General features: G+C 42.7%; 1 protein-coding gene across 1 annotated transcript; it reads left to right on the top strand.

Annotated features, from left to right (window-relative positions):
* Positions 1-4,407: 4,407 nt before the first annotated feature.
* LOC115004652 (phosphatidylinositol 4-kinase beta) lies at positions 4,408-27,089 on the top strand. Its single transcript, XM_029426349.1, is given in 16 exon segments — positions 4,408-4,639; positions 12,588-12,830; positions 12,832-13,072; positions 13,549-14,096; positions 14,487-14,747; positions 14,749-14,934; positions 16,636-16,863; positions 17,212-17,469; positions 17,605-17,711; positions 17,913-18,017; positions 18,343-18,466; positions 18,810-18,923; positions 19,015-19,166; positions 19,286-19,418; positions 19,499-19,619; positions 22,691-27,089. Coding segments are annotated over 15 exon segments (2,988 nt in total). The 5' UTR covers positions 4,408-4,639; positions 12,588-12,602; the 3' UTR covers positions 22,873-27,089.
* The last annotated feature ends 321 nt before the right edge of the window (positions 27,090-27,410 follow it).

Below are 27,410 nucleotides of genomic sequence, written 5' to 3' on the forward strand. Positions count from 1 at the left end.
TCGAGTCACGTGGACACGCTGGTCTTTACTTGGGACTCGGTCAGAGACTTGTTCTTGACTGGAGAGTTGACTTTATTATATGACAAGCACTTTGTTGGTGACTCGGGGTTTGTTGGTTTTGACCTTAGAAAATAAGAGCATTACAGACGCCTGAAACAGACCATAATAATCCAGAAACTTGATGAGATGTATCTCCGGATATCAAAGTGAAATTAAGGTTTTAGCGTCTTGTTGGAATCTAAAGTTGATGTTAAAGGTTCAGAGTGAAACTGGACACATCGTGAAAGAGACTAAAAGCTTCGTGGGAATCTGCCGCCAAAACTAGTTTGTTGAACGCTTCAAGGGAAGCCGTGAAACTGCGGTTTGGCTCTTAGACGTAGCCCTGGACTGTGGAAGTCAGGATCCAATCTGAAATATGGTTCATGGGAAGTCAAAGATGGGACTTGGACTGCTCGTTGGCAGAACTGGACGTCTGCAGAATCTACGTGAAGGTTAAACCTCTTCCCCGAAAATACCTACACACGACACACGATAGGTTAAACTTCAGTGTCGGGATGACTTGGAACTTGGATGGTCTTTACTCCGGAGTCGACTCTGGACTTGTTGGCATTGACTTGGGGCTTAAATCCAACATTGTAAAGGCAGTCTTTGGTGCCGTTGAATGGTACGATAAGCACTTTGTTTGAACTTGAGTTGGTACTCGTTGGTCTGCGTGAACAATTGGAAGAAGCCTGGAAGTCAGAATCCAAAAAGAAAATGGTTGATGGGGAGTCAGAGGTGGCATGAAGCCCCAGTTTGGCCCACTGTCCTGGGCTGACTGGACACGCAGAGCTCCCCGTAAAAAGGTTTTTTGAAAAGTCTACAAGTTGCAGTTTGAAAGTCAAGATTTAAAATTTTAAAAGTTTAAAAGTTTTAGGAAATGATTTAAGTCCACGATACCCAGCAGCTCCAGTTTGGTTCTTTAACTTGTATACCGGGACATGTGGCGTTCCCTTCAGAATTTGTGTAAGAAAACAGGAAAAGGTCCAGATCCAAAGGGAGTTTGAGGCAGGATAGGTCCAGTTTGGTCCAGTTTGGTCCAGTTTGGCCCAGTTTGGACCGGCTTTAAGAGCCCTGGTTTGAAGCTGGAGGCGGTTGTGGGAATAATTCACTGTGGAGCCGCGTTGCTCAAAAACAACAGAAACGGGTCAGATAATCAAAGATTTAAGGATCGGGATTCGGGTAGCGGTGCAATGACCTCGAAGGATCAGTGTCTGTGACGAGACAACGTCCTCTGATGTCACTTCCTGTATTGGGGATGTTTAAAGGAGCTACATGCGTCCCTTTAACTTACTGTGATGCACAGAACCGCTTTTAACTTTCAGTTCAACCACAAGACTCGTCAAAGATTTACAGTTTTATTTTTCATCTTAAACGTCAGGCAGGTTCAAATGAAGTAAACAGGAAGTACTGCGATTGTCTGTCGTCCAGGTCAAGAGACCTCTTGAGGTACTAAGAATTGTATTCTTTGGATTTTGTGGTGTTGTATGAGGTACTGCTGTGGACGTATTTTAGATTTTCACCGCTTCACCTTGCTGTCAAACAGCTACCAGACTTCATTGACAAAAACAATCATTTTACCTCGCAGAACACCGGGGCTCCTGGTCTCCTGCTGCCTCCATCGCTGTTTGTGTTGATGTGTGGCTTTGGTGAATCCAAACTAACCCTTTAAAACACCAAAGACAGAACATGAAGTCTCCCGTGCTCTGCCAAGTAAAATCAATGTTTTGGTCTTTCGTACAACCCAACTTCAAAACGTGCAAACTATCCCTTTAACTCTTCGAATTTAAAGGTAAAGAGTCTCAGACATTTTAAAACGATTTGGGCAGCACAGTCAAATGACTGACTGAAGTCATGTGACCTAAATGACCGTCAGGTGACACCAACGACTCCTTTGATTAATTATCACCAGATAAAAACTAAGCACTCAACGTTTAAACAAACTGAATGTGACGAGATGACGAGACGTTTGTCGGCGAGCTGATCCTGGTCAAACACCGCAGTTGTTGTGACGATGACGGTTAACTCCCAGTTTCCTGTCAGAGACCACTCAGAGTTTCATTTCAGTCAAGTTCTCTCTTCTTAAGATGTTTTTAGGTTCAAATCAAGACAAAAAACACCAATTTAAGTTAAAAGGAAGTTCATTATTTGATTTTGAGTGAAGCCTTCCAGGCGCTGCTACCTCTCGGGCTCAGGAACTCTGGGTAATGTAGTTCTCTGAGTCTCTGACATCAAACAACATTTAAAAGCTTCATGCTGCCATTTTCTGTTCGCTGCGCAAAGAAGAGAATCACAATCAAGTTTCCATCAATGCTTTTACTAAAAGAGTTTTTCTTATTTTTCCTTTTTGTTCTTGTTGTCTTTGATATTTCATACGGTTGTACAGCTTGTTGATGTGCAGATTTTTATTATTATTATAAATGTTGCTATGAAGATATTTTCTTTGCTTTGCATGTTTCTGTATTTTATTAACTTTTTTTCTGCTTTTTTTGTTGCACTTTACTCTTTTAAATTAATTATTGAAGGTGGGGAAGTTGACATTGGTCCAAAAGAAAATGTTTTAACTTTCCCCCGTTTGCCACATTTATCCGTGAAATGCACCTTTACCTGCGTGAGTTTTGTTTGTTTGTTGTTTGTTTGTTGTGAAGAGAAACAGAAAAGTGACGGAGGACAGAAGCCAGAACATTAATGTGAATATATTTTCCTACGCTGACTGACTGGAATAAAGGAAGTGACGTTCACTGGCAGAAAACAGAGTCTGTTTATAACGCTTCTTTCCTTTCAGTTTTCCTTCTCTTACCTTCTTTCCTCCTTTTGATTTTTATTTTCCCCTCGTTACTCTTTCATTTCATTTCTTGCCATTTTCTTTTACTTTCGCTTCTTTTCCTTGTTTTCATGTTTTTCTATCTTTCCGTGTCCTCATTTACTTCTCTTAATTGTCTTTCTTTTCCTCTTTCTTTTCGCTTCCTATCATTATATTTCATTTTCTTTTACTTTTGCTTCTTGTCCTTTAGTTTCAGTTCATTTTCTTTCCTTCTGTTTTTCTCTTTCATTTTCCTCTTTTCCTTAAAAATGTTATTGTATTTATTATTAATATCATGTATTATATCCAGAAGGAAGGTTTTTCTTTAATGAACAACAACTGAATAAAGTCTTTCTTCAGTTGTTGTTGTACTTAATAATAATGTAGAAGTAAAAAATAAAGAATAAATACAATAAATATACAGATAATGTGAGATATAATACATGACATAAATAATAAATACAATAATATTTATTAGAATAAAATAATAAAATAACGAAGTGTACAATTACTAGTAATATTTTATTGTTATATTTTAGAAATGTTTTATTGGTACTTTCACAAAAACTAGTAAAATATTTACTAAATCCCCCGGATGAAAATAATACAAATGTGAATATGAATTTAGATTAAGCTAAAAGAAGAAACGTTAAACTTATTTTAATACATGTGTCATGAAATCATTCAGATGTGGGGGGGTGGACGAATATATTGGTCCAAACGGAAACAACCAAAGCCAGCCAAGTTAACCCGAGGGAAACCGGAACTGACGCACTGCCGTCTTCAAAGTAAAAGCTTTGCGGAAATGTGGAAAGTGAGGTTAAAAGGAATTAAAATGCACAAACATTAAACACAAACGGTAATGCGTTGAAATGCAACATTGCAGGTTACATGTTATTTGAAATTAAACGAGTCAGTTAAACAAACAAAAACAACTAAAATGTTTAACTTTCATAAATAAAAAATGTTTTATTTATGAAAAGGTTCATATAAATGTACCGTATAAATACATACATACATTTGCAAGAGACGTTAATGTACTTTCTAAACATGTATTTCATGAAGTACAATATGTATTTATACTATTAGAGTATTACCTAAAACATAAAACATAAAACAAGGCTGCTACCAAAATATACATAAAGAGGAACATTATATATATATATGTATATATATATATATATATGTATATATATATATATATGTATGTATAATATCATTTTTGCGTTTTATTTGAATGACTGAATATTATGGATGGATTACTGAGCGGGCACAGTGGCCCAAAGTGTCAGCGGCCTGCACACACACTGAACACTAAACAACTACAAACACACAATGAGACTCACAACGACCAGCAAGAAGAAACACCAACAACTATCATGTATGATGAGAGTCCTGGGGGCTGGTCCATATCAGTGCCCGCGAAACATTATTTCAAAATCCGCTTATAGTTCTTGTTATTTATTGTAATGTGCAGGTCCGAAATAAATTACAACTACTGCTACTTTTATTTTGAAAGTATTAGCCGGACGTGTCGTTGTCTGGGACTGCGGCTGTCTTGACGGATGTTGCGTCACTGCTGCTTTAAAGACGAGCCTAGCCGAGCCGAGCCAGGCCAAAAAAAAACATAAACTCCGCTCCAGATGGACCGCTTCGGAGCCTGAAACCCCGGACTGAAGACCCGGAATACACCCGGGGTCAAAGCCCTCCATCCAACCCGGAAACTCCCGGGACGAAACCCGGATTATACCCCGAGTCCCGGGACATTTAACCCGGACTGTAGACGCCTCTGGCCGGGTAGGTCTTCTTCCACTGCGGCGGTTTGTTTGTGTCGTGTTACTTTTCTTCTTCTCGGTGTTTTTGTTTGTTTTACGCGGCTAAGCTAGCTGTTAGCCGCCCGTGGTGTCCGGGTGTTCCGGTGTCAGGTCCCCGGGCCGCGGGCCTGCTGCAACCCGGCTGTCCGCCTCCTTCTCCGGATTGTTTTCATCAGGAGGGAGCGGCTCTGCTCCTCCTCCCGCTGGATGTACTCCGAATACTCCTCAGTACTCCGAATACTCCTCAGTACTCCTCAGTACTCCTAATACTCCTCAGTACTCCTAATACTCCTCAGTACTCCTCAGTACTCCTAATACTCCTCAGTACTCCTCAGTACTCCTAATACTCCTCAGTACTCCTAATACTCCTCAGTACTCCTCAGTACTCCTAATACTCCTCAGTACTCCTCAGTACTCCTAATACTCCTCAGTACTCCTCAGTACTCATAATACTCCTCAGTACTCCTCAGTACTCATAATACTCCTCAGTACTCCTAATACTCCTAATACTCCTCAGTACTCATAATACTCAAAATACTCCTCAGTACTCCTAATACTCCTCAGTACTCCTAATACTCCTCAGTACTCCTAATACTCCTCAGTACTCCGAATACTCCTCAGTACTCCTAATACTCCTCAGTACTCCGAATACTCCTCAGTACTTCTCAGTACTCCTCAGTACTCCTAGTACTCCTCAGTACTCCTCAGTACTCCTCAGTACTCCTAGTACTCCTCAGTACTCCTCAGTACTCCTAGTACTCTTAGTACTCATAATACTCATAATACTCATAATACTCCTCAGTACTCATAATACTCCTCAGTACTCATAATACTCCTCAGTACTCATAATACTCCTCAGTACTCCTAATACTCCTAGTACTCCTCAGTACTCCTAATACTCCTCAGTGCTCATAATACTCCTAGTACTCCTAGTACTCATAATACTCATAATACTCCTCAGTACTCATAATACTCCTCAGTACTCCTAATACTCCTCAGTACTCCTAATACTCCTCAGTACTCCTAATACTCCTCAGTGCTCCTAATACTCCTAATACTCCTCAGTACTCATAATACTCCTAATACTCATAATACTCCTCTGTACTCATAATACTCCTCAGTACTCATAATACTCTGAATACTCCTCAGTACTCATAATACTCCTAATACTCCTCAGTACTCATAATACTCCTCAGTACTCATAATACTCCTAATACTCCTCAGTACTCATAATACTCCTAATACTCCTCAGTACTCATAATACTCCTCAGTACTCATAATACTCATAATACTCCTCAGTACTCATAATACTCATAATACTCCTCAGTACTCCTCAGTACTCCTAATACTCCTCAGTACTCATAATACTCCTCAGTACTCATAATACTCCTCAGTACTCCTAATACTCCTAATACTCCTAATACTCCTCAGTGCTCCTAATACTCCTAATACTCATAATACTCATAATACTCATAATACTCCTCAGTACTCATAATACTCCTCAGTACTCATAATACTCATAATACTCTGAATACTCCTCAGTACTCATAATACTCATAATACTCATAATACTCCTCAGTACTCATAATACTCATAATACTCCTCAGTACTCATTATACTCCTCAGTACTCATTATACTCCTCAGTACTCATAATACTCATAATACTCCTCAGTACTCATAATACTCATAATACTCCTCAGTACTCATAATACTCATAATACTCCTCAGTACTCATAATACTCCTCAGTACTCATAATACTCCTCAGTGCTCATAATACTCCTAATACTCATAATACTCCTCAGTACTCATAATACTCATAATACTCCTCAGTACTCATAATACTCCTCAGCACTCATAATACTCATAATACTCTTCAGTACTCATAATACTCCTCAGTACTCATAATACTCCTCAGTGCTCATAATACTCCTAATACTCCTCAGTACTCATAATACTCATAATACTCCTCAGTACTCATAATACTCCTCAGTACTCATAATACTCCTCAGTACTTATAATACTCCTCAGTACTCAAAATACTCCTCATAATACTCCTCAGTACTCATAATACTCCTCAGTGCTCATAATACTCCTAATACTCCTAATACTCCTCAGTACTCATAATACTCCTCAGTACTCATAATACTCATAATACTCCTCAGTACTCATAATACTCATAATACTCCTCAGTACTCATAATACTCCTCAGTACTCATAATACTCCTCAGTACTCATAATACTCCTCAGTACTCATAATACTCCTCAGTGCTCATAATACTCCTAATACTCATAATACTCCTCAGTACTCATAATACTCATAATACTCCTCAGTACTCATAATACTCCTCAGTACTCATAATACTCCTAATACTCCTCGGTACTCATAATACTCCTCAGTACTCATAATACTCCTCAGTACTCATAATACTCCTCAGTGCTCATAATACTCCTAATACTCCTCAGTACTCATAATACTCCTCAGTACTCATAATACTCATAATACTCCTCAGTACTCATAATACTCCTCAGTACTCATAATACTCCTCAGTACTCATAATACTCCTCAGTACTTATAATACTCCTCAGTACTCAAAATACTCCTCTTAATACTCCTCAGTACTCATAATACTCCTCAGTACTCATAATACTCATAATACTCTGAATACTCCTCAGTACTCATAATACTCCTCAGTACTCATAATACTCCTCAGTACTCATAATACTCTGAATACTCCTCAGTACTCCTCAATCAATCAAAAAACTTTATTGTCATTACGAGATTATACAATGTACAATTCAAATGAAGTTTCGTTGTCCTGGCTTACTGTACAAGTGACTGTAAATATGGTCATACATATTTAAAAGTGTCGTGGTGCTGATTCATGAATATAAAATAAAATGTGTACTTAAAATATAAATGTACTTTATATAAATAACATATATACACTCTATAAAATATATACATGTAAGAGTTCTTAGAGAGGAGTCACATCACGTTGCTCATGAGAGTTATTTCTGGTTCAACAGTCTGACGGTTTGGGGACAGAAGCTGTTGCAGAGTCTGGTAGTTCTGCTCCTTATGCTGCGGAACCTCTTGCCAGAGGGCAGCAGGGGGAACAGGCCGGGGTGGGGGTGAGTGGGGTCTTCTATAATGTTCTGGGCTCTGGTGAGGCAGCGTTTATTAGCAGCGTCTCTGATGGAAGGAAGAGACGTCCCGATGATCCTCTCCGCTGTCCTCACCACTCTCTGCAGAGACTTCCAGTCTGAGGTGTTGCAGTTTCCAGACCAGGTAGAGATGCAACTGGTCAGTATGCTCTCTATGGTGCCTCTGTAGAACGTGGTGAGGATGGGAGGGGGGAGCTGTGCTCTTTTCAACCTGCGCAGAAAGTGCAGGCGCTGCTGTGCCTTCTTCAGCAGTGAGGAGGTGTGAAGGGACCAGGTCAGACTGTTTGTGAGTTGCACCCCCAAGAACTTTGTGCTGTCTGTGGTCTTCACTGCTGAGCCGTTGAGGAGGAGCGGTGTGTGTCAGTGCTGCTTTTTCCTGAAGTCAACAATGATCTCTTTTGTTTTGTCAACATTCAGGATCAGGTTGTTGGTGTGACACCAGTCTGTCAGATGTTTCACCTCCTCCCTGTAGGCCAGTTCGTTGTTGTCCCTGATGAGTTCCACCACTGTTGTGTTGTCCGCATACTTCAGGATGTGGTTCGTACTGAACCTGGCACAGCAGTCGTGGGTCATCAGGGTGAACAGCAGTAGGACTCAGAACGCAGACCTGTGGGGAGCCGGTGCTCAGAGAAATGGTGCTGGAGGTGTTGTTTCCAACCCGCACATGCTGGGGTCTGTTGGTGAGGAAATCCAGCAGCCCGTTACACAGGGGGGTGTTGAGGCCGAGGGGGTCCCAGTTTGCTTACCAGATGCTGGGGGATGATTGTGTTGAATGCTGAGCTGAAATCCAGGAACAGCATTCGCACATGTGTGCTCTTCTCCACCAGGTGGGCCAGGCTCAGGTGGAGTGCAGAGGAGATGGCATCCTCTGTGGAGCGGTTTGGGTGGTAAGCAAATTGGAACTGGTCGAGATTGGGGGGAAGTATGGAGATGATATGGTCCTTGACCAGCCTCTCAAAGCACTTCATCATGATGGGGGTGAGTGCTACCTGCCGGTAATCATTCAGACAAGTGATTGGGGATTTGTTAGGCACGGGAACAATGGCTGCTGACTTGAAACATGATGGAACAATAGCCTGGTCCAGCGGGGTGTTGAATGTCCGTGAGGACATGGGCCAGCTGGTCGGCACAGTCCCTGAGCAGCCGTCCTGGAATACTGTCCGGGCCCACCGCCTTCCGGGGGTTAAATTCTTCAGCGTCCTCCGGACATCAGCTTGTGTCGAGGATCAGTGATTGTTCATCATGCTGGGGGACAGCTTTCATTGCAGTTGTATTGTTTAGTGCCTCAAAAAAATACTCCTAATACTCCTCAGTATGTATGTATATATATATATATATATATATATATATATATATATATATATATATAATATATATATATCATATATATATATATATATATTATATATATATATCTCTCTCGTTGCTATCTATCTATCTCTAATATAGTTATATCTTCTGTATTATGTATATATATATATATATCTATATATATGATCTTCATCTCTCTCTCTATTTTCTCTGTTCTATCTCTACTTCTCTATCTCTCTCCCTCTCTGTCCTCTGTCTCTCTCTCTATCTATATAATATATATCTAATTATCTCTAATCTTTCTATTTAAATCTCTATATATCTATATCTCTCCTTATTGTCTCTTTCTCTCTCTATATTTCTCTATTTCATATATATCTCCTCTCTATCTCTTTCTCTCTCTCTATTTCTCTCTTTTCTATCTCTATCTATATACTTTCTATCTCATATATATACTCATCTCCTCTGTTATATTATCTATATCTCTATATCTCTCTTTATCCTCTCTATTTTTTTTTCTCTCTATCTCTCTTTTTTTTCTCTATATCTCTCTTTTCTCTCTCCTCTCTCTTTTATTTATCTTATATTTTTTTCGATATCTCTTCCTTTGTATTTCTCTCTCTTTTTTTCTCTCTCTCTTTTTTCTCTCTCTCTCTTTTTCTATATATTCTTTTTATATCTATATATCTCTCAATCTATATATCTCTATCTTTTTCTCTCTCTATCTCTCTTTTCTCTCTCCTTCTCTATCTTTGTCTCTTCTCTCTCTCTCTATCTCTCTCTCTAGCTCTCTTTTTCTCTCTCTCTCTCTCTTTCTCTCTCTCTCTCTCTTTTTCTCTCTCCTCTCTCTCTCTCTCTCTCTTTCTATCTCTATCTCTCTTCCTTCTCTCTCTCTCTCTCTCTTTTTTCTCTCTCTATTTCTTTTCTCTATATCTCTCTCTGCTTTTCTCTCTTCTATACTCTCTCTCTCTTTCTCTATCTATTATCTCTCTTTCGTTTTCTTTATCTTCTTTCTCTCTTTCTCTCTTTCTCTCTTTCTCTCTTTCTTTCTCGCTTATTTCGTCCCTCCTGCTCTTCCTCTCTGTCTGTCTCCTCTCTTCCTCTGCTTCTCTCTCTCTCCTGTCTGTCTTTCTCTCTGTCTCTCTGTCGTCTCTCTGTCGCTCTGTCTGTATCCTCTGTCCGGGCTCTCTCTGGTCTGCTCTGTCTCCCTCTCTCTCTACCTCTCTCTCTTCATCTCTCTTCATATCTCTCTCTCTCTCTGTCGTGTCTCTGGTCTCTTTCTCTGTCGCTTTCACTCTCTCTCTCTCTCCTCTTTCTCTCTCTCTTTCTCTATCATGTTCTCTCTCTCTTTCTCTCTCCTTTATATCTCTCATCTAATCTCTCTCTCTCTCTCTCTCTCTCTCTCTCCCTCTCTCTCTCTGCTCTCTCTCTCTCTCTCTCTCTCTCTCTCTCACTCTCTTGTCTCTTCTCTTCTCTCTTTTCTCATCTCTCTCTCTCTTATCCTATCTATCCTTTCTCTCTCTCTCTCTCTCCTCTCTCTCTTTCTCTGTCCTCTTCTACTTGCTCCTCTCGTCTTCTCTCTCTCTCTTCCTCTTTCTCTATGTCTCTCTTTCTCTCTTTCTCTATTCATTTCTTTCCTTCTGTTATCTCTATCTCTCTCTCTCTCTCTCTTTCTCCTCTCTCTTTCTCTCTCTCCTCTCTCTCCTCTCTCTCCTCTCTCTCCTCTCCCTCTCTCCCTCTCCTCCCATCTATCTTCCTCTGCTCCTCCCCTCTCTCTCCTCTCTCTCTCTCTCTCTCTCTCCTACCTCTCTCTCCTATCTCTCTCTCTTCTCTCACCTCTCTCTCTCCCTCCCTCTCCCTCCTCCTCCATCTTCTATCTCTTATCTCTCTCTCCCTCATCTCTCTATCTCTCTTCTCTCTCTATCTCTCCTCTTCTACTCTCTCTGTCTTCTTCATGTCTCTCTGCGTCTCTCTCTCTCTCATCTTCTCTCTTCTGTCTCTCTGTCTTTCTATTTACTCTTTCTTCTCTCGTCTCTCTTCTCTCTCTCTCTCTTCTCTCCTTCTCTTCTCTCCTGTCTCTCTCGTCTGTCGCTCTCTATTCTCCTTTCCTCTCCCTGCTCTCTTCCTCTCCTCTATCTCTCTCTTTCTCTCTCTCGTATCTTGTCCTTTCTCTCTCTACTCTCTCTCTCTCTCTCTACTTTTCTCCTCTTCTGTCTCTGATATGTCATGCTCTCTTTCTGCTCTCTCTCTCTCTCTCTCTTGTCTCTCTTCTCTTCTCTCTCTCTCTCTCTCTTTCTTCTCTCATCTCTGTCCTCTACTCTCTCTCGTTTTCTCTCTCTTCTATCTTCTTCTGTCTGTCCTCTGTCTGTCTTTCTCTCTCGTCTTTCTCTCCCTCTTCGTCTCTCTCTCTCTCCTCTCTCTCTCTCTCTCTCTCTTCTCTCCATTTCTCTCTGCTCTTTCTCTCTCTCCTTTCTTTCTCTCTCTCTATCTCTATCTATTCTCTTTTCTTTCTCTTTCCTTTCTTCTCTTTCTTTCTCTCTCTGTAATTTCTCTCTCTCTCTATCTCCTCTCTTTCTCTCTCTTTCTCTCTCTTCTCTCTCTCATCTCTCTCCTATCTCTCTCTTTCTCTTCTCTTTCTCTCTCTCTCTCTCTCTCTCTCTCTATTCTCCATCTTATCTGTCTTTCTTTCTCTTATCTCTCCTCTATGTAATATCTATATAGGATGTAGTATAATCTATAGTATATATATATATTATATATATATATATATATATATAGTGTATATATTAATATATATATACTAATATTATAATGTATATATGTATATATAATATATATATATATATGATATATATGTATATATATATGATATAGTAATATATGTGTATATATATATATATTAGTATATTATATCTATATATATATATATATAATGTATATGTATGTCTATATATTTATGTTGTATGTCCTATATTCTCTATATCTATATGTACTGGTAGTATGTATGTAAGTATATCTATCTCTCTCTCTATATCTTATCTCTCTCTCTTCTACTACATAATATACTTATGTATGTATTGTTTATATATCTTACTATATATATATAAGTATGTAATTTATTTCTTTAGTATCTCTACTCTACTCTCTCTCTGTTTCTTTCCTTTCCTTTACTTTCTCTCATCCATATATATATCTATATATCTCTCTATATATATCATCTATATCTATATATATTATCTATCTCTCTCTCTCTATCTATCTCTCTCGTTCTCTTTTTTTTCTTTATGTATTTCTTTCTTTTGTATATATATATATATATATATTATATATATATATATATTAGTTTTTATGGTTTCTAAATGTGACAAATGGCGTAAATTTGGTGATTTTACAAAGAAAGAAATCGTCCTCCATCGTGTAACAGTCATTTCCCCTCTTCGTCTCTTTCTGCAGCTCCGCTCTTCCAACATGGCCGACGCCGAGGTCTCTTTGTCCCCGGCTCTGCGGCCACTCCACCTAAGCCCCTCCCACTCAGCCCCACCCGCCCCACCTCCCGCATCCTCCTCCCCCACCACCTTCTCCTGCCCTTCCTCCCCCTCCAGCGCCTCCTCGTCCTCCTCCTCTTCATCATCTTCCTCTTGTTCAGAGAGCTCCTCTGACTGCCCCCACCACCACCACCACCACCATCACCATCCACCGCCCCCAGCTAACAGCTGCCCCCACCCCTCCACACAGCGAGCAGACGTCCTCCCCCAGCGCCAGCCCCCGCAGCTCCAGCCCCAGCGGGAGCATCGGCAGCACCGGCAGCCTCGGCAGCAGCGCCAGCGAGGGCATCGGCAGCAGCGGCACGTCGAGCGGCGGTGAACCTCGAGGCCCGAGCCCCCCGCTGGACGTCATCTCGGAGGACGCCATGGAGATGGACCTCGGGGTCGACCAAGGTAGCGAGACGGAGATGATAATCTTTTATGACCACGATCAGCTGCATTTAAAGGGATAGTTCAGATGTTTGAGGTTCCATAGAGTCGCACTGCGGTGCGTTCAGGCTCTATCCAGGGAAGTAAATTATAATGTTATCATGATGTGTTCAATGTAATCTTATAAAATGTAGATTTTGGGAAGAAACATGAATAAATCCAGATGTTTGAAGATGTTTTCAATATAAAACAGATATTAGATGAATTCTGAGCCGCTTCACTTCCTGTCTGAAGTAATAACGGACGTTGAGTACGTCGGGGTTTGCGGTTTAGTTTTCACTGTGGTGTCGACCCTCGTGGTACTTCACTCGTATCATCTACTAAATGTCAGATGTTGTGACGTCTTGTTGAGTATACTCGACGCTGTATTGCACAACTTTCTTTGCGTCATCTTGTGCAAATGTTTTGTTTACGATGAATCTGATGTCTTCTGCTCCCAGTGATCGACCCTGAAGTCGCTCTGAAGGCTTGTCAGGATGTTCTTCTCAAGGTCAAGCTGCAGAACAGGGACGTGCCTGAGCAGCAACAAGTGGACAACAAACAGGACGATCAACAACAACACTACACCGACTCAACAGAGAGCTCCGGCCCACAGTGGCACATCAGCCCGGACACCAGCTCCATCAAAGAAGAAGACGAGGAGGAGGAGGAGGGCGGGGCTTCTGAGAAGGATGGAGACAAACAAGGCGTCGCTTCCCAGCGAGATCCGCCTCCTTCAGCGCGGCCGGACTCTTCTTCACTGCTGTCGGCGTCCTCGCCGTCCTCCTCCAAACAGTCGTGGCTGCTGCGCCTGTTTGAGTCCAAGCTGTTTGACGTCTCCATGGCGATCGCCTACCTGTACAAGTCGAAGGAGCCGGGGGTGCAGGCGTACATCGGGAACCGCCTCTTCAGCTTCCCCGACAGCGAGGTGGACTTCTACCTGCCGCAGCTGCTCAACATGTACGTGCACATGGACACCGAGGTGGGAGACGCCATCAGACCGTATCTGGTGAGTGACCCCCCCCCCCCACCCCCATAGACCTGCAAGAAACAGAACCTCTGGATGTTCTGTGTACTGATTGTGACCTCTGGATGTGACCTCTGGATGTGACCTCTGAATGTGACCTCTGAATGTGACCTCTGGATGTGACCTCTGAATGTGACCTCTGAATGTGACCTCTGAATGTGACCTCTGGATGTGACCTCTGGATGTTCTGTGGACTGATTGTGACCTCTGGATGTGACCTCTGGATGTGACCTCTGGATGTGACCTCTGGATGTGACCTCTGAATGTGACCTCTGAATGTGACCTCTGAATGTGACCTCTGGATGTGACCTCTGGATGTGACCTCTGGATGTGACCTCTGGATGTGACCTCTGGATGTGACCTCTGTTTCAGATTCACCGCTGCAGAGCCGGCATCACCTTCTCTCTGCTGACGGCCTGGCTGTTGGGAGCGTACTCCTCCGACATGCACATCTCCACCCAGCGTCACTCCAGAGGCACCAAGCTGCGGAAACTGATCCTGTCCGACGAGCTCAAGCCTTCCGATCCCCCGTCAGACGCTCACAGAGCGGCTTCTGTTACCGACAGCCCGGCCTCCTCGCCGTCACACCGCCGCTGCCACCGGAGGCACAACAGCAGCAACGTGGAGGCCGCCCCCCCCCCTCTCTACATCCGGCCCCCCCCCGGACAGCCCCGTACCTGGGGAGGCGGAGGCGTTTGTTTCTCCGTCCAGGAGGACCCACCAGAGGTCCAAGTCGGACGCCACCACGGCGAGCAGCGGGCCTGGCTCCGGCCTCCGCCGCACCGGAAGTAACCCGAAGGTGGAAGCCGTCCATCAGGAGGTGAGACTCTTATGTTGTCGTGATATTACAATAACTTCATTCTTACATGTTTTTAAAATGAATACAACTTTAAATAAAACTTTATTAATCCTGAAAGAAAAACATAAGAACAAAAAAACGATAGAGAAATAATTATAGAGTGAAGACGACGAAGATTAATGCCTCAGAAAAACAAGTCAATTAGAAAATAATAAAAACAATCGACATAAAAGTTATTAACAATCCAAACCGTGTGTAATCTTTATTCTTTGATTAAAATAAGTTTAAATAATACTCATTGTTCATGATATTGACATTAGTTGTATTTAATGTACTGAAAAAATCAATTCTGAATATTCAAAATTAGATTCTTGAATCGTCTGTAATGTGAAAGATAATTATATTCGTACAAGTGACGCCTTTACCTCGTCGTCAGGTTGGTTGTTGTAGGAGAGTAAACGTGAGAGTGTGAGAGGGAGTGTGAGAGGGAGAGTGTGAGAGGGAGTGTATGTGAGGGGGAGTGTGTGTGAGGGGGAGTGTGTGTGAGGGGGAGTGTGAGTGTGAGGGAGAGTGTGAGAGGGAGAGTGTGTGTGTGTGTGTGTGTGAGAGAGAGTGTGAGAGGGAGTGTGAGGGGGAGTGTGAGAGGGAGTGTGAGGGGGAGTGTGAGATGGAGAGAGAGTGTGTGTGTGAGAGAGTGTATGTGAGGGGGAGTGTGTGTGAGGGGGAGTGTGTGTGTGAGGGAGAGTGTGTGTGTGAGGGAGAGTGTGAGGGAGAGTGTGTGTGTGTGTGTGAGGGAGAGTGTGTGTGGGTGTGAGGGAGAGTGTGTGTGTGTGTGAGGGAGAGTGTGTGTGTGTGTGAGGGAGAGTGTGTGTGTGTGTGAGGGAGAGTGTGTGTGTGTGTGTGTGAGGGAGTGTGTGTGTGTGTGAGGGAGAGTGTGTGTGTGTGTGTGTGAGGGAGTGTGTGTGTGTGTGTGTGAGGGAGTGTGTGTGTGTGTGTGTGTGTGAGGGAGAGTGTGTGTGAGGGGAGAGTGTGTGTGTTGTGTGAGGGCGAGTGTGTGTTGTGTTGTGTGTGTGTGTGTGTGTGTGTGAGGGAGACTTTAAATAATAATAAAGTACACAAAACACACGATGAATCTTTGTGAGAAATCAGAAGCTCTAATATATTCAGTTGATCATGACGTGTACATCTTACAGACGGACTATTATACATGTGTGTATAATACTAAACGTTATTTGAATATGATAATAGTTGCAGAATAATTTCCTTTCTTTCCTGCCGTCAGTGTTTTAGGAATATTCCCAGATTAAAAGTCTCCTGATCTTCTGACTCGGCTGGATTTAATCTGTAACGTCTGTTTCTGCAGAATCTGGGTCACGTAAACATCTTTCTGTTTTTGATTTCCTCCCAAACGTCTCTGAAATGTTTCCACGTGTCTCCGTCTGGAGAGGATTTAAAACGCTGGAAGCGGCTCGAGAACACAGACGGAGAAAATCCAGAGAAACTTTAATCAACACGAGACGTTCAGGAAGTGACCGACGCGTCTGAACCTGAGTCATCGGGCAAACTTATTAAAGAACAAAATGTGGAAACATAGAAAGGAATCAAAAAATTTACAAACAAGTAAAAGATTGAAACATAAATAGGAATAAAAAATAAAGTAAATGAGGAAAAATAAGTAAAATAATAGTTATGGTTTAAACTCTAAATGTTTCTGTGTTTCAGCTGGAGCGTCTGCGTCCTCAGAGGGAGTTGGTGAAGTCTCTGCTCGGCATTGGAAAGCGTTTGGCGACGCTGCCGACCAAAGAGCAGAAAACTCAGCGGCTGATCTCAGAGCTGTCGCTGCTCAACCACAAGCTGCCGGCCCGGGTGTGGATGCCCACCGCCGAGCACCAGCACCACGTCTGCAGGATCCCCCACACGCAGGCCGTCGTGCTCAACTCCAAAGACAAGGTAACTGTTAGCCTAGCTTAGCACAAAGACTGGAAGCAGGTGGAAACTGTTAGCCTAGCTTAGCACAAAGACTGGAAGCAGGTGGAAACTGTTAGCCTAGCTTAGCACAAAGACTGGAAGCAGGTGGAAACTGTTAGCCTAGCTTAGCACAAAGACTGGAAGCAGGTGGAAACTGTTAGCCTAGCTTAGCACAAGACTTGAGGCCGAGGGAAATTGTTAGTTTAACTCCATCGAAAGAGACAAACTAAATATTTGACAGCCTTAACAAACATTAGCTCGCGGGCATGTGAATGTTTGCTCATCGTGAACTAACGACTGGCTGTAATTTGAAATGCGTTTCCTCCTCAGGCTCCGTACATCATCTACGTGGAGGTTCTGGAGTGCGAGAGCTACGAGACGTCCCCGGTTCCCGTTCGGATCCCGGAGACGAGGATCCGCTCCGCTCGCTCCGCGGATAACCTGGACTGTGGCGGCAGCATCACTGCGGCTAACGCCGGCAGCGGGATGACATCAGAGCACAGAGCAGGAAGTTTCTCCACCGTCCCGAACTACGACAATGACGACGAGGCGTGGGCCACAGACGACATCGGACAGCTGCAGGTGGAGGTGAGACGGATGGCGTGTAATGTAATATATTAACATGGTAAAGTGTGGAATATAAAATATATTGTATAATATAATTAACATTATGTGTTGTTATTATTGATTGTATTTAATAAATACATGATGACTGTGTTGCAGGTGGAGGCTCAGACCAGCAGCTCTGATAACATCAGTCAGTTCTCGGTGGACAGCATCACGAGTCTGGAGAGCAAAGAGCCGGTGTTCATCGCCGCCGGAGACATCAGGTCAACACAATGTGCTTAAAGTACCAGAACTATAATTATTAATGTGTTCATCTGCTGAAGGTGGAGATCAATTTAATTAGTTTTTATTATATTTAATAATCAAAAATCTGAATCTGTGAAGTTAAAAGTTCAATATGTCCCTCTGACGGGTACTAAATAATAATAAAGTCAAACGTTTCTAACGTTTGTTTCTGTTCTCAGGCGGCGTCTGTCGGAGAACCTCGCTCACACGCCGACCTCGTTCAGAAGAGACCCCGAGGACCCGTCAGCCGTCGCCCTCAAAGAACCATGGGAGGAGAAAGTCCGGTGAGCGTCGACATCTTTCAGCTTCTTTGTCTGGTTGTTAAGACAATTTCTGAGTTTTATCACAAATTTATAAGATTAAAAGTTCAAATTTATGAGAAACGATTGCGTTATTTTGTTGAAACACAAACTTCAGTTTGAAGTGTGACGTCATCGCGCCGCTGCTAAATACTGCGGCAACGTATTTCTTTATGTTCACGTGTATATGTATCTTTCAGGACCTTCGGCATCTGACAACATTCAGGCGCAGATTCTGAGCTTCATCTCGCACATTTAGGATTTATTAAAGTGTGTGTGTGTGTGTGTGTGTGTGTGTGCGCGTGTGCAGGAGGATCAGGGAAGGCTCTCCGTACGGTCACCTGCTGAACTGGCGACTGCTGTCGGTCATCGTGAAGTGTGGAGACGACCTGCGGCAGGAGCTGCTCGCATACCAGGTCCTCCGACAGCTGCAGGTACCTCACCTCAAAACTTTATTCAGGGTTCACACGGACATTACAACAGAACAAAACTTTATTCATTTTCTTACATTTCCTTTTAAAAACTAGTTTATTGGCAGATGTGATCAGTTTTAGTCTTTCAGGGGTTTTGTGGGTAATCTGATTACTTTGTATAAAACAACTTTTCTGTAAATATTATTTTGCATTTATAAGATTATGTCGGGATAAATTAAGAAATAGATTAATTCCTCTCATAACAATCTTTATATCTTTTAATGGAGACAAAACTAAACGTGTGCCTTTTTAAAATAAAGATGCTGCAGGATGATGTGACGCTTTAACGTGTGTGTGTGTGCAGTCGATCTGGCAGCAGGAGCGAGTTCCTCTGTGGATCAAGCCTTATAAGATCCTGGTGATGTCGTCAGACAGCGGGATGATTGAACCCGTGCTGAACGCCGTCTCTCTGCACCAGGTAACATAAGAATGCACTTGATGATTGACAGCAGCTGACGAAACGTTTCCATCATGTAAACGATGTTTGACGTAGTTGTTTCCTCCGTCAGGTGCGTAAACAGAGCCAGCTGTCTCTGCTCGACTACTTCCTGCAGGAACACGGCAGCTTCACCACCGAAGCGTTCCTCACCGCTCAGAGGAACTTCGTGCAGAGCTGCGCCGGATACAGCCTCATCTGTTACCTGCTGCAGGTCAAAGACAGGTGAGACCTGGAAGTGCTCGGACATTACTCGCCGCTTCTGTCGTCTCTTCTGTAGTCTTTGTGCTAAGCTAGGCTAACAGTATCCTGTAGCTGTCTGTTTAATTTGAAACTGTGTGCAGACACAACGGTAACATCCTGCTGGACTCTGAAGGTCACATCATCCACATCGACTTCGGCTTCATCCTCTCCAGCTCTCCTCGTAATCTCGGCTTCGAGACGTCGGCCTTCAAACTCACGTCAGAGTTCGTCGACGTGAGTTTGTTTTTCTGTGTTTCTGCTGAAATGTTTGATTTTGTTCTGACGGTAAAATGAGTGAATGACGTGCGTTTCAGGTGATGGGTGGTCTGGACGGCGACATGTTTATCTACTACAAGATGTTGATGCTTCAGGGTCTCATCGCTGCCAGGAAGCACATGGAGAAGGTGCTGCAGATAGTGGAGATCATGCAGCAAGGTAACCGACTCCTCGTACCGAACACTGAGGCTGACGTATGAATGAAGTCATGAGGTGCTGAGGTCATGAAGTGATGAGGTCATGAAGTGATGAGGTCATGAAGTGATGAGGTGCTGAGGTCATGAAGTGCTGAGGTCATGAAGTGCTGAGGTGCTGAGGTCATGAAGTGCTGAGGTCATGAAGTGCTGAGGTCATGAAGTGATGAGGTCATGAAGTGATGAGGTCATGTCATGAGGTCATGAAGTGCTGAGGTCATGAAGTGCTGAGGTCATGAAGTGCTGAGGTCATGAAGTGCTGAGGTCATGAAGTGCTGAGGTCATGAGGTGCTGAGGTCATGAAGTGCTGAGGTCATGAGGTCATGAAGTGCTGAGGTCATGAAGTGCTGAGGTGCTGAGGTCATGAAGTGCTGAGGTGCTGAGGTCATGAAGTGCTGAGGTCATGAAGTGATGAGGTGCTGAGGTGCTGAGGTCATGAAGTGCTGAGGTCATGAAGTGCTGAGGTCATGAAGTGCTGAGGTCATGAAGTGATGAGGTCATGAAGTGATGAGGTCATGTCATGAGGTCATGTCATGAGGTCATGAAGTGCTGAGGTCATGAGGTCATGAAGTGCTGAGGTCATGAAGTGCTGAGGTCATGAAGTGCTGAGGTGCTGAGGTCATGAAGTGCTGAGGTGCTGAGGTCATGAAGTGCTGAGGTCATGAAGTGCTGAGGTCATGACTTGATGAGGTCATGACTTGATGAGGTGATGAGGTCATGAAGTGATGAGGTCATGGTCATGAAGTGCTGAGGTGCTGAGGTCATGAAGTGCTGAGGTCATGAGGTGCTGAGGTCATGAGGTGCTGAGGTCATGAGGTGCTGAGGTCATGAGGTGCTGAGGTCATGAAGTGCTGAGGTCATGAAGTGCTGAGGTCATGAAGTGCTGAGGTCATGACTTGATGAGGTCATGACTTGATGAGGTGATGAGGTCATGAAGTGATGTGGTCATGAAGTGCTGAGGTCATGGTCATGAAGTGCTGAGGTGCTGAGGTCATGAAGTGCTGAGGTCATGAAGTGCTGAGGTCATGAAGTGCTGAGGTCATGAGGTGCTGAGGTCATGAAGTGCTGAGGTGCTGAGGTCATGAAGTGCTGAGGTCATGAAGTGCTGAGGTCATGAAGTGCTGAGGTCATGAGGTGCTGAGGTCATGAAGTGCTGAGGTCATCTCTTGATGAGGTCATGACTTGATGAGGTGATGAGGTCATGAAGTGCTGAGGTCATGGTCATGAAGTGCTGAGGTGCTGAGGTCATGAAGTGCTGAGGTCATGAAGTGCTGAGGTCATGAAGTGATGAGGTGCTGAGGTCATGAAGTGCTGAGGTTATGAAGTGCTGAGGTGCTGAGGTCATGAAGTGCTGAGGTCATGAAGTGCTGAGGTCATGAAGTGCTGAGGTCATGAGGTGCTGAGGTCATGAGGTGCTGACTTGATGAAGTGCTGAGGTCATGAAGTGATGAGGTCATGAAGTGATGAGGTCATGAAGTGCTGAGGTCATGAGGTCATGAAGTGCTGAGGTCATGAAGTGCTGAGGTCATGACTTGATGAGGTCATGTCATGAGGTCATGAAGTGCTGAGGTCATGAAGTGCTGAGGTCATGAAGTGCTGAGGTGCTGAGGTCATGAGGTGCTGAGGTCATGAAGTGCTGAGGTCATGAGGTCATGAAGTGCTGAGGTCATGAGGTCATGAAGTGCTGAGGTCATGAAGTGCTGAGGTCATGAGGTGCTGAGGTCATGAGGTGCTGAGGTCATGAAGTGCTGAGGTCATGAGGTGCTGAGGTCATGGTCATGAAGTGCTGAGGTGCTGAGGTCATGAGGTGCTGAGGTCATGAAGTGCTGAGGTCATGAAGTGATGAGGTGCTGAGGTCATGAAGTGCTGAGGTCATGAAGTGCTGAGGTCATGAGGTGCTGAGGTCATGAAGTGCTGAGGTCATGAAGTGATGAGGTCATGAAGTGCTGAGGTGCTGAGGTCATGAAGTGCTGAGGTCATGAAGTGCTGAGGTCATGAGGTGCTGAGGTCATGAGGTGCTGACTTGATGAAGTGCTGAGGTCATGAAGTGATGAGGTCATGAAGTGATGAGGTCATGAAGTGATGAGGTCATGAAGTGCTTAGGTCATGAGGTCATGAAGTGCTGAGGTCATGAAGTGCTGAGGTCATGAGGTGCTGAGGTCATGAAGTGATGAGGTGCTGAGGTCATGAAGTGCTGAGGTCATGAAGTGCTGAGGTCATGAGGTGCTGAGGTCATGAAGTGCTGAGGTCATGAGGTGCTGAGGTCATGAAGTGCTGAGGTCATGACTTGATGAGGTGATGAGGTCATGACTTGATGAAGTGGTGAGGTCATGACTTGATGAGGTGGTGACTTGATGAGGTCATGACTTGATGAGGTCATGACTTGATGAGGGCATGAAGTGATGAGGTCATGAGGTGCTGAGGTCATGAGGTGCTGAGGTCATGAAGTGATGAGGTGCTGAGGTCATGAAGTGCTGAGGTGCTGAGGTCATGAAGTGCTGAGGTCATGAAGTGCTGAGGTCATGACTTGATGAAGTGCTGAGGTCATGACTTGATGAAGTGCTGAGGTCATGACTTGATGAAGTGCTGAGGTCATGACTTGATGAAGTGCTGAGGTCATGACGTGCTGAGGTCATGACTTGATGAGGTCATGACTTGATGAGGTCATGACTTGAAGTGATGAGGTCATGACTTGATGAGGTCATGAAGTGATGAGGCCATGACTTGATGAGGTCATGACTTGAAGTGATGAGGTTATGACTTGAAGTCATGACTTGATGAAGTGATGAGGTCATGACTTGATGAGGTCATGAAGTGATGAAGTGGTGAGGTCATGACTTGATGAAGTGGTGAGGTCATGACTTGATGAAGTGGTGAGGTCATGACTTGATGAGGTGGTGACTTGATGAGGTCATGACTTGATGAGGGCATGAAGTGATGAGGTCATGACTTGATGAAGTGATGAGGGCATGAAGTGATGACCTAACGGTTTCGTATTTCCTGCCTCCTCTGTACTGACGCTCTTCGCTGCTGCAGGTTCCCACCTCGCCTGCTTCCACGGCTCCAGCACCATCCGCGGGCTGAAGGAGCGTTTCCACATGTCTCTGACGGAGGAGCAGCTGCAGCTGCTGGTGGAGCAGCTGGTGGACGGGTCCATGCGCTCCATCACCACCAAACTCTACGACTCCTTCCAGTACGTCACCAACGGCATCATGTGACCGCCGACGGCGGCTCCACCCGACCCGGATGTTTGAACTTTGGGACGATTTACTGGATCAGACTCGACTCTGTTATCTCGTCCGTCTCTGAAGTTTCTAACGGATTTGTTTTGAATGTGACGATCAGCTGATTTGTTGCGTTACATTCATGGGCAGCTGGGAAAGTACAGCGTCTGGGACTTTTCCAGTTCGTTTTACATCCTCTGAAAAAAAGTAAAACCAGGAGCAGAAACACTAAACAGGAAGTCTCTGGATTCACACTTCTGGAGACTAATGTAATTTAGAAGAACGCGTTTGACTGTGAACACGTTGGAGCTCAGAGTGGATCGTTCCGTCTCAGACATTAATCTTGTTTCTTGACTAAACTGCAGGGAACTTTTGAATTTGGGTTTTCAGCAGCTGATCAGACGAAAACATTTCTTATTATTTTTACATTTTATAGACCAAATGATTCCTCTGGTAACTGAACGTCAGACAACAGCTTGTTCCTCATATTCAATCGGCCATTTTAGTTTTTACACTTTTAGTTAATTGTTTGTCTTTAAGGAGCTCCAGATTTGAATTTGTGATTCTGCCACAATAACACTGGACGACAGAAACTGCTCAAAGAAATGTTGTTCATGAATTTAACTTGTGGACTTCAGAAGCACATTAAGAAAAAACTTGACCCGTAAACAGTTTTTCACAAGAAAACTGAAAGTCGAGCCAATAAAAATTGTTCTCGTAATTACGAAAAATGTCAAAAATAGAAGAAAATGCTGCAGAAATTATCGCATAATGACGATCACCAGATAAAAGTCTCGTAATACGAGATGTCGGGTGATAATGTTGAAGTTTAATGTTTTAGAAATATAAAATCTTTCGGTAGAAGAAGGAAAGAAACGCGTTTGTGAAACTAATGAATGGTCATCTTTCATTTTGTGATTACTAAGGATGCTAAGTCCTCACAAGATTAATGAAATATGTTTGTCGATCTTTAAATTCCAATAAATTTGATTGCAGTTTGACAGCAACTCGAATATTTTTAATAAAATATCAGTCAAAACATTTCTCAAACTTAAGAAGTCAGTTTGTATGTTTGTTCTTAAAGAACAGAACGTGATGAAACACTAAACTCTACGTGGAGAAGCACAACGCGTTTCCTTTGCTCGGAGAAAAGAGACCGACGGTCTTTAGTTTGAGAAGTTGAGACGAAGTGTTTTCACCAGACATTTATCACAACCAGCCGTCGTCGTGTCTTTTGTGTGAAAATTTAAAAAGCACTTTCAACACGAGTTAAAAGTTAAATGTGTCCAATGCAAGTTCAGGACAAGAAATCAATCCCTGTTAGCATGCAGCATGCTAAGTATTAGCACGTCAACTTGCTAACTGTGAGCGTGCATGCTAACGTCGGTATGCTCTCCGCTTGCATGTAGCTTCTGTGTTCGTCAACATTACTGTGACTTTTTGAAATACTTGTACAAACATTAACTTAATTTGGCCTAAAAAGTTAAACATTGGCGCGATAACATCCAATTGCGGCTAACGAGTTTAAACATGCTATTGTTAGCATGCGTTCGTCGTCGTTTTTGAACCTAAAAACAAATCGTGACCTTGTTTTTAGGAATGTTTTTGTCAGAAGTGATCTTGTTTGAATTTAACTGTCGCGTTTTCCTGTAAAGTTGAGATCACTATTTTAATGTGCAGCGCTAACGTTCACATATTTTAGGACTTTTAGGTGTATTGTGACTTTATTAACAATGTTCACGAACACGCCGAAACGTGAGGAGAAACGTTTCGCAGAAGGTGACGAGTGTCTGGTGAAAAAGAAAACTATTACAATTTGACGCGTCAACTCATCAGTTTATTTAATCTGCATGTTTGTCACTGAATAATTTCATTTTCCTATTTTTTTTATTCTTGTGTCTTGAATTTCATGTTATTCACGTGTTATTTTGTTCAGATTACTACACGACTTGTTAAAGACGCTAACGTTAACGAAACTCTTAGACGGGTTCAGGTCATTTCTTCCGGACACTTCAACATACTTGAGTGGAAACGAGCGAAACGTTTCCTTTGCAACAGATTTATGCAAGAACCTCCTCTTCATGTTAACTGGACGTCTCTGTGTACGCTGAATTAATGTTAGTTATCTGTCTGTTAACGATATAGTTGCATATTTAACGAACGCTCGACGCTCTTCCTCCACGATCAGCCGACAGAAACATTCCTGTGATTAACTTTGGCTGAACGAGAGCGAGAGACGTTTCTGTTTGACAGTTTATTTTTCTTTGAGGAGAGAAGTTTCCTGAATATGTGAATGTTTTTTTTTTATATAATAACAGTCCACGAAAACAAGTGACACTCAGATGTTCTCAGTATGGACTTTAACACTTGATGTTTTAAGTAATGTTGGTAACACTATCGATGGCTTTATTCCAGTGTTTTACGTACGAACGTTGTTTTTACACAGAAATTACTGTATTTTTTTGAGGACTCTGTTTCAAAGGATTTATAGAGACGTTAGTTGACTAGCTAACAAATCTAGTAGACGGCAACATTAGCTAATGCTACCAGAACTTTGAGATAAATTAGCTAGCAACAATTTGTTCAAATGTGAGGTAGCTAGTTAGCTAGCCAGCAGGCTAGTTAGCTAATTGATGCGCTTGTATGTTTGAGACTACAATGGAATTGACAGGAAGGACCAACAACGAATGAAAAACCCTGTTACTGCTAGCTAATAAGCTAGTTAGCCGAGCTAATAATAAGCTAGTTAGCCAACTAAAAATGAAGGCTGTACAATGAAGTAATTTGTTTCTAACATAATTTCAGTTGAACGTTTTTGATTATTTTTAGGAGGAAAAACTAGCTGGTGACCACAAGCTGTTTTCTGTTAGCACCCTGGTGGAAATGAACATTTTATAAATTAATCATATAATTGTAAAGATATTATAAAAGCTGTAATAAAGCCAATATTTGGTGTTACGGTCATTAGCATCTGTACAGTTGTTTTTGTGTGTTTTGACCACTATTGAAGGAGAAGCACAGATCTATTATTGTAAACTGTTACCGTCTGCTAACCGTTAGCCTGCTACCCGTTAGCTTACTACTTTATACGCCACCGCTTGACAAAGATGCAGCTGTGGCTAAAGTTTACCAGATAAGCAACTTAAATAGCAAAATACTATCTTGTTCTTTTCATGTGTGAATATGTACGTATGTAAATGAACTGAGTCAGTTCTCCTGTGAGATGCCTTGAGATGTACAGAAGGTACAAACTCTTATCAATGCAACTGGGGGGGCGAAGGGGTTCGTGTGTCGGACCTGAGAAGTGCTTTTATATCAGACGTTTGACCGCTTTAGGGACGAGTTTCAAACCTTAAATGTCTTCCTCTCTGACACCAGTCCGGTCGGGAACCATGTTTATTTATATTTACGAGTTATTGTAGTCACATGTTCATTATAGAAACATTTATGATGGCAAAACTAAATTCTAATTCTAAATGTCAGAAGTTGTCTTTGTGTTGAACTTTGAATAAAAAGGTGAGTAAAGGCCAAAATGCCTTTTAGATAAATAGCTGCTAAAATAGTTGTAATGAAGTCTGGTGCAGCCGGAGAGGAAAACACTGCAGTCTGTTGGAGCTCGTCTCTGCTACTAAAAACCTTTCATTGCCTTCTTTTCTCCTTTTCATCCGCTCGAAAACAGTCAAGAATTTCAATGTGAAAAACTCTTAAAGTGCATTTATCCTGAAAATGTTTCGTCATTTGTAAAGGTTTCCTCCATGTTTTTAACTTTTAAAGCAGCGGGGGGGGCTCCATCTTTAGTTGGATTTTTTTCAAGACATTGAGTTTCTACTGGAATCAAAACAAAGTAGCTTCATGTATTGGTTTCAATGAGAGATGCTAACGATGCTAACTGAGGTTTTATAAAACTGATCGTGTGTGTAAACAAACGAGTCGACAGCAAACAGTTTGATTTAGTTTTTACTGATAATTTCATGACATTAAATACAAAGCTTAAACAGCGGCACGTTTAAAAACACCGGACGACAACAGGAAGTACCGGCGACGCCCCGAAAACACCCAGAGGCATGATGGGAAAGTTTCTAAGTGCTTAATGTTCCTCAGAGAACTCTTTACTCCGTTTGAGATGTGGCTTTAAATAACAAGTGTTAAATCAAGTTTGTTTTTAAAATTCACTTTGAAACCAAAAACTGTCCAAAAATCTAAACCAGATTCAGCAGAAAATCAAACATCTGCAGATTTTAGTTTCGTTTACGTCCCGACACGTTTTCACTCGATGTTCAGCAGAGACTCGATTAAATGTTAGAAATGGAAAACATTAAAGTTCTCGTCGTTCAGTTTATAAACTTTAATTATTCTGAGAAAGTGACAGGATGGCTCGTCATGAATATGAGATAAAAAGTATTATAAATATGAAATAAGTCTAAACAAATGTTGACGTGGGGCATTAATCATAAAGTACTTTTGTAAAACGTTAACGTAGCAAAACTAAATAACTTCCTGTGGCTCCAGAGTTCATTAAAGCGAGATTACAA

The sequence above is a fragment of the Cottoperca gobio genome, unplaced genomic scaffold (assembly GCF_900634415.1).
Source record: "Cottoperca gobio unplaced genomic scaffold, fCotGob3.1 fCotGob3_158arrow_ctg1, whole genome shotgun sequence".
NCBI classification, from domain to species: domain Eukaryota; kingdom Metazoa; phylum Chordata; class Actinopteri; order Perciformes; family Bovichtidae; genus Cottoperca; species Cottoperca gobio.